A 7,787-nucleotide genomic window follows, 5' to 3' on the forward strand; every position below is an offset into this window, starting at 1 on the left:
ATATTTAATCTTTTTGTAATCTTTGTTATATACTAAGCTGTATATACAGTATGATTTGCGGGGGGCTTCTGTATTCACGGTCACAAATGTCCTGTGACTAAATCATAAACCGTATGTACTCATTGGGAAAACAGCGTTCAGTATGCATCCTCACTGTGCTAAACACAGATTTTGTGTTTCTGCTTCACTTGCCTATATCTATTTTTTGTTTTTTTAAGAGGCACTGAAATAAAACAGATGTTTTGGCAAGCAGTGTGGAATCTAGAAGTGTAACTGGTCACTTTATAATACAAAACATTTAGAGTAGTATATTGCATTATTTGTTAGAATAATGTATGTAAATGTAATGTCCTTCTGTACATGTTGTTTATTGTTGTTTTAACTGAAATAAATAAAGTTTATTAATGCTTCAAGCCAAACACTGTTTTCAGAATATAAACAGTTGTGTCTCGGTTCAATCAAATGTTTACTAATATGAACAGAGATTTTGTTTTTTTTAAATCTATAATAGTACTCTCCCTTACTGAGCCGTCTGAGCTTTTTGAATGGTTTCTCTATGTAAACATGTACTTGTCATGGCTGTGCTTCATCTTCTTATTTATTGCACAAAAAATCTGAATCCATACTCAACCCCATGAAATGTTACACTAAAAAAATTCCGTAGAAATTGCAGCTGGATTGACTGTAACTTACCGTAGATTTAAATTCATGTTTTTTACTGGCAACATTTTGTTCAAAGTTAAATGAACATTAAACATGTACAAGTCTTTGTCTTTACAGAGTAAAACTACAAAAACAGCATCAAGCTAAACTGGGAAACAAAATCTGAAGCAAAAAACAGAAAAAGGTTGATGATGATTTCTGGTTCCCAGAATGCTTTGCATGAGGCTGTTATTGTATAGTTTTATTCTGTAAAGATAAAGACTTGATAATATTTTAAAATGTATTTAACTTTGAACAAACTCTTGCCAGTAAATAACCTAAATTTAAATCTACGGTAAATTACCGGCAACCCAGCTGCAATAACATTGTAATTTCTAGACTACTGATTTTTTTACAGTGTAGTGACTGATTTGAAACATTCTTCATAGCAAGAGACTTCAGTCCTTATGTGAAATGCGCAGGAAACATAAACTTGATTCATTGACAATCAAGTTTAACATTAATATTTTTGATAAGCTACCAGCGTGTTGCATTAATATATATTTTAATTGTACCTTATACAGTTTGATTGACAATTGAAAAGGAAACATGTATGCCCATTTTAAAGTATGTAATACCATATAGCCTACACTGTTCGACTTAAATGTAATTTCTACTTACCACAAAATGCCCAGTAAAATACCATCATTTTCTTTTCCAGTTCATTTCTTCAGTTCAGTTCATTATGGACCTACAACATGGGCAACCCGGGTTTGATTCCCCTTCAAGGCATTTTTTTAAACTAGGTTACAGTAAGGGTATTATACTGTAAAATGGAACTGTGGTAAAGGCATCATACTGTAAAAAACATGTACAGTTATGGTACTGTTACCACATATATACAATAAAAAGTCTAACATTGTATATTTTTGTTATTTCACTGTTAAACATTTCTGTATAAATTACAGTATTACTGGAAGCTGTTTGCCAGTAACTTACTGTAGTGTAGATTCAAATTGATGTTATTTACTGATAACAGTTTGTTCATAGTTAATTGAACATTAAACATTAACAAGTCTTTATCTTTACATGATACAACTAAAATAACAGCCTCATGCAAAGCATTCTGGGAACCAGAATCGGAAAGAAACAATTGAAAAAGGTTGATAAGGATTTCTGGTTCCCAAAATGCTTTGCATGAAGCTGATATTTTAGTTTAATTCTGTAAAGATAAAGACTTGTTAATGTTTAAAGTTAATTTAACTATGAACAAATAACATACATTTAAATCTACAGTAAGTTACTGGCAAACAGCTGCATAACTACAGCAAATGTTTTACAATGTTGCTTTCTTAATTAAGGAATATAACTCTTAAAAAGAGAGAAAATGGAGAGAGGAACTGGATTTTATCCATAAGGAACTGATGGTGGATTATCGATATACATTTAAGTAATAGTAATAAATATTCTCTATACTTTTTTCTAAATAATGATTTCAGATCATTTTGGTGAAGATCAGTGAGCCTATTTATCTGAATTCGCCCTAATTCTCTGTAGAGAACCAACTGGTTGGTAATTTGGTATTTGTTAAGGACTAACATATTTAACTTTTCTTATGAACAAAAGGAGGTTGTTAAATGTAAGTTGTTTTGTGTTCAGGCTGTCTTTACATTCCCACTCTCACTGCAAATCATGTTCCTCTCATTTCTCTGACAGACACACAATGTAACCAATAGAAAAGCAGCAGGCGGGGCTTCGCGCAAGGGACCATCTCTATTTTTCACAATAAATGATCATTTTAGTCTTATTTGTCTTATAGAAAAATATTCTACTAAAGAGGCTTTACCTTGCAGTGTATAAAAATAAGTTTTTCTCTGTCTGAACGCCTCACGTTTTGACCTTCTCTTGCATCATGCGTTTTTGCAGGAGTGCTCTGAGCAGAAAGGTGCCCGACATCTATTTTTTCATTGTTCAATCGAATGAGGGGGAGAGGCGGGCTTTCATTGTGATGACAAAAGTTTACAGTTGCTTGGAACAACTGACTGCAGTTACTCACTGTCTTCTGCGTGTTGTGGTCAAGGTCAGAGCAAGTGTCCTCTTTTTAAAGTTTCTGCTAATATGACAGTAAACAGCAAAAGAGCGCTCACGCTTCAATATTTGATTGACATGACAGCCGCCTCACTGGTTGCCTAACAATATAAAAAGCCGAGCTGCACTGCTCTTTTTTAAGGTGAAGAAGAACCTGTAAAAAGACAATGTTTACAGTGTTTTGGTTCTTTCCCATTCGGCGTGTCAATGTAAAATGCGCACAGTCCCTAACAGCAACCATCTGTCCGCTCGCCCCGCCCTCATAAGCGCGAGACAGCAGGGCGCCTGGAAACAGGTTTGAACAGCTCACAGTAACTCACGCGCGACGCACGCAAACTCTTCGCTCGCGTTTCATATTTGTTTTGATTACCGCAGTGGCTCGATTTGCTCGGGGTCCGTGTTGTAACGATACGTTTACCACCGCACTTCCCGAAAAGTTTTTACTGGAGTAAGATCCCGTTTGTCCGGATAAATCAACAAAGAGCGCGGGTGTCGCTTGCGGTCGAGCGCGCGGTGACACAGCGCTGAAGACGATGGCCGCCGCGATTTTCCTGCTCGCTTTGGGAATAGTGGGAGTGCGCGGACAGTACGGCGAGCGCGGAATGTCGGTGCCCGAGCACGGCTTCTGTCAGCCCATCACCATTCCGCTGTGCACGGACATCGCCTACAACGAGACCATCATGCCGAACCTGCTCGGGCACACGAACCAGGAGGACGCGGGGCTGGAGGTGCACCAGTTTTACCCTCTCGTCAAAGTCCAGTGCTCGCCGGACCTCAAGTTCTTTCTGTGCTCCATGTACGCGCCCGTGTGTACGGTTCTGGAACAGGCGCTGCCGCCGTGCCGCTCGCTGTGCGAACGCGCGCGTCAGGGCTGCGAGGCGCTCATGAATAAATTCGGGTTCCAGTGGCCGGACAGTCTGGCGTGCGAGTCGTTCCCGGTGCACGGCGGCGAGCTATGCGTGGGTCAGAACACGTCCGAGAGGAGCGCGCCCATCAACCCGACCCCAGACGTGATATTACCCACACCCGAGCACGTCACAAGGGGGCATTTCAAATGCCCGGCGACCCTCAAAGTGCCCCCGTACCTCAACTACCGCTTTCTGGGCGAGGAGAACTGCGCCGCGCCTTGCGAACCCAAGAAGCTCCACGGGATGATGTACTTTAGCGAGGAAGAGCAGAAGTTCGCGCGCATATGGATCGGGATCTGGTCCGTCTTGTGTTGCGCGTCCACTCTGTTTACGGTTCTGACGTATCTGGTGGATATGAAGCGCTTTAGTTACCCGGAGAGACCCATCATATTCCTGTCCGGGTGTTACACCATGGTCTCCATCGCCTACATCGCCGGGTTCCTGCTGGAAGACAAAGTGGTTTGCAACGAGAAGTTTGACAACGAGTTCCGAACTGTAGTGCAGGGTACCAAAAAGGAGGGATGCACCATACTCTTCATGATGCTGTACTTCTTCAGCATGGCAAGCTCCATCTGGTGGGTCATCCTGGCGCTTACCTGGTTCCTCGCCGCCGGGATGAAATGGGGCCACGAAGCCATCGAGGCGAACTCGCAATATTTCCACCTGGCGGCGTGGGCCGTCCCGGCCATCAAGACCATCACCATACTGGCCGTGGGTCAGGTGGACGGAGATGTCCTGAGCGGCGTGTGCTTCGTGGGCACCAACAGCGTGGACGCGTTGCGCGGCTTCGTCCTGGCACCGTTATTCGTGTACCTCTTCATCGGCACGTCGTTCCTCCTGGCCGGGTTCGTGTCGCTCTTTCGCATCCGAACCATCATGAAGCACGACGGCACTAAGACGGAGAAACTGGAGAAGCTGATGGTGCGCATCGGTGTCTTCAGTGTGCTGTACACGGTACCGGCCACCATCGTGATCGCCTGTTATTTTTACGAGCAGGCCTTCCGGGACCAGTGGGAACAGACATGGACCGCTCAGTCATGCAAGACGTACGCAGTGCCGTGTCCAGGTCACAATCCTCAGATGAATCCGGACTTCACGGTGTTCATGATCAAGTATCTGATGACTCTGATCGTGGGCATCACTTCAGGGTTCTGGATTTGGTCCGGGAAGACTCTCAATTCATGGAGAAAGTTTTACACGAGACTGGCGAACACTAAACAAGGAGAAACCACTGTGTAAACATTCATGTTTTTTGATGGATACACAAAACTCTTTACAGATGTACTGAAGTGTTGTATATAAATGTGATTTTGTATTTAAGACTCAACTTGGATTTCAATCACTCGTGTTTTTTATATAAAATCAGAGGAACTTTTTTGGCTGAACATTGTTTTGCAGATTATTTATACCGTTTTTTTGGAAGTTTTCTTGGAATATTCTGGCTCTCGTGGGGATACTTTTTTAAGCCTGTATGTGGTTTATATGTAAAACTGATTTTTCCCCTTCGTCAGTATTTCAATGGGAAAATATTCAAGTGTTGCTAATACTGCTTGTGAATTGTGCACCAGCACTTCAGGCCATGCCATTGAAACAATTCGGCTTTAAATTAAAGCTTTATGTTTCTGGGTGCAGATGAATTGTTGGACTGGAATATTTTATGGAGGGTAAGACTTTAATTTGGAAAAAGGAGTTAGAACACAAGTACCCGTAAGTACCCACGGTTAACATGGCTGATGTTTCTAGCTGTTGATGAAACTTAAGTGCCTTTCTTTATTTTGGAATAATTTTTATTTGGACCGCAATTTGCGTCAAATCTGCACTTATTTCTAACTCAATGAAATAACACAATTCTTTCTGGATGTGTTTTCCTCGGACTGTAATGAACTATGATGATGTTTTAAAAATTCTTGTTGGTTTAATGTGCCTCTTTTGCACAGAAATGACTCTGAACATACAGCTAGAACTGAATGGACTGTGTTTCAATGAACCACACAAATAATTTAATATTAGGGATGCACCGATACAAAAGTCCTGTGCCAATACCGATATTCATTTATTTAGAATGACGTCTACAGATACCGATACATACCGATAGTTTTGCTTTGGGGCATAACGATTCATTGCAACTAATCTTTCGCAGAATAAAAGTTTTTGTTTGCATTTTATATATATATATATGTACGTGTTTGTACGCATGCATAATATTATAATGTATAATATTATGTATATATAAATACACACGTACATGTAAAATTTTAAGAAAAAAAAATATTTATATTAAGTAGTTATATATATATAATATAAATTGCATATGAAAATGTATATGCACTTGTGTTAATTTTTCTTGAATATATATATATATATACATACATGTTTTTGAATTTATATATACATAATTAATATACACGGTACACACACCTATATGATAAAAACAAAACTTTTATTCTGCTAGTGATTAGTTGTGATTAATCGTTACGCAGCCCTACTTTTTACTCTTTGTTTCAAATTACTAAGTCACGAAATCCTAAAAGGGCAGAGCGTACAAACTGCTTGCTTTTGACCCAATTCAAAATAGTTATAGGCCGATATATCGGTGCATCCCTAATATGGATCTATTGATGATTAGGGTTGCAAAATTCTTGGATTTATCAAGGCTGGAAACATTTTTAATGGGGATTAATGGGAATAAACTGGAAATTTGCAGAGTTGCTTATAACAGGGAACTTAAATGTGGTTTAAAAAATCTTCCCTAAATTTCCAAATAATTTTGATAAATCTCCGTTAACTTCCGCCCCTTTGCAATTCTAGTCATGATGTGTGCATTGGGATCCAGACTTTGCCAAAACAGTACCGTCACTGACTTTAGGGCGTTTGAGTTGTGATGACCCAAACATTGACTAAGAAGACAAATGAGCAGATGTTTGAGATTTTTTTTAACCAACAAGCCTGTTGATGTGTATTAATTTTATGTAAAGTGTGTAGAATTTCTGTTAGTGTAACCTCATCTATGTGAACCACATCGCAGTAATGTCACCTGTTAACTCTTAATGTGTCGGTGGAGCGCTACAGTTGCCCTGAATCAGGGTTTGGTCATATATCATATGCATCTTACAGAACAACAGAACACTGTTGATTGTCTATTGCAAATATCTTTAGTACAAATGCAAATGAATGTTTTTTTGTTTTTCCAAAGGAGTTTATGTTAAAAGAAAAGTAGATGTGATTACAGAAAAGCACTGTCAGGGTCCATGAAAGACGCCTGCTTTAAAATCCTGTGTTTCTCTGAAATGCTTTATGCATGGATTTAAAAAAGTATTTAATCACTTCTTATATTCAAAATGTCTATCGGTCTGTTGATTTTGTTTGTCATACTTCTGCTTGTAATACTATTAAAAGTCCTTTATATTTATAGACAATAGTTTATATATTTACTTCTCTACAGAATAAAGCTCACATTTGTACAAAACGTTCCTGTATTTTGCCAATTTAGTTTTTGTGGAGGGGACAGGTGGCCTTTATTCTGTAATCCTTTTTGTTGAATGATGTGTTAAAAAGGTTGATATTAACGTTGAATATGTGAATTCAGTGGGTGGTAAGAGAGAGGAGATGAGATATGGCTTCAAGTCATTTGTGCTATTGAAACGGACCTTAAATTCACCTGATCCTTCTTTTCTTAGTGTACAGTTGCTCTCATCATGAAAACATGTGTTGTGACAGGTTTAGTCCTGCTGTCTGCCCTTTTTCTGCATTGTAGGTACTGAATTAACATAAAGAGAAACATTAAAGGATTAAGAGTTCGACAGGCTGATCCATAAACTTCACCAGTTCAGGAATGTTTTGTTGATATTTATTTTCCAAATCCATAAACTGTAATATCTATATGAAACAAAAGAAACTTTATTCATTATTAATGCCATTGATTCTTCAGAAAGATGAAGCACACATGGTTAGAAGGTGAGTAAATGTTTTTATCTCTCATCTTTAACCCATAAGCATTCCTGAAAAGCCTAAAAAATACCTAAAAGGACACTGTTGTACTCTCAACAGGCTTTACATCATTCAAATCACAAGAATCTCAGATTTCCAAAGATATGTGATATGTTTAGTTTTTTGTTTTTAAATGTTAAACATTTCTGTATAAATGACAGT

The 7,787-nt window shown here is 38.9% G+C and overlaps 1 protein-coding gene across 1 annotated transcript; it reads left to right on the forward strand.

The window, feature by feature from the left end:
• Positions 1-3,013: 3,013 nt before the first annotated feature.
• On the forward strand, positions 3,014-6,009 carry fzd1 (frizzled class receptor 1). Its single transcript, XM_055211576.2, has one exon. The coding sequence runs from the start codon at positions 3,264-3,266 to the stop codon at positions 4,875-4,877; it is 1,614 nt and encodes a 537-aa protein (XP_055067551.1). The 5' UTR covers positions 3,014-3,263; the 3' UTR covers positions 4,878-6,009.
• Positions 6,010-7,787: the final 1,778 nt, after the last annotated feature.

The sequence above is a fragment of the Misgurnus anguillicaudatus genome, chromosome 10 (genome assembly GCF_027580225.2).
Source record: "Misgurnus anguillicaudatus chromosome 10, ASM2758022v2, whole genome shotgun sequence".
Classification (NCBI taxonomy): Eukaryota; Metazoa; Chordata; class Actinopteri; order Cypriniformes; family Cobitidae; genus Misgurnus; species Misgurnus anguillicaudatus.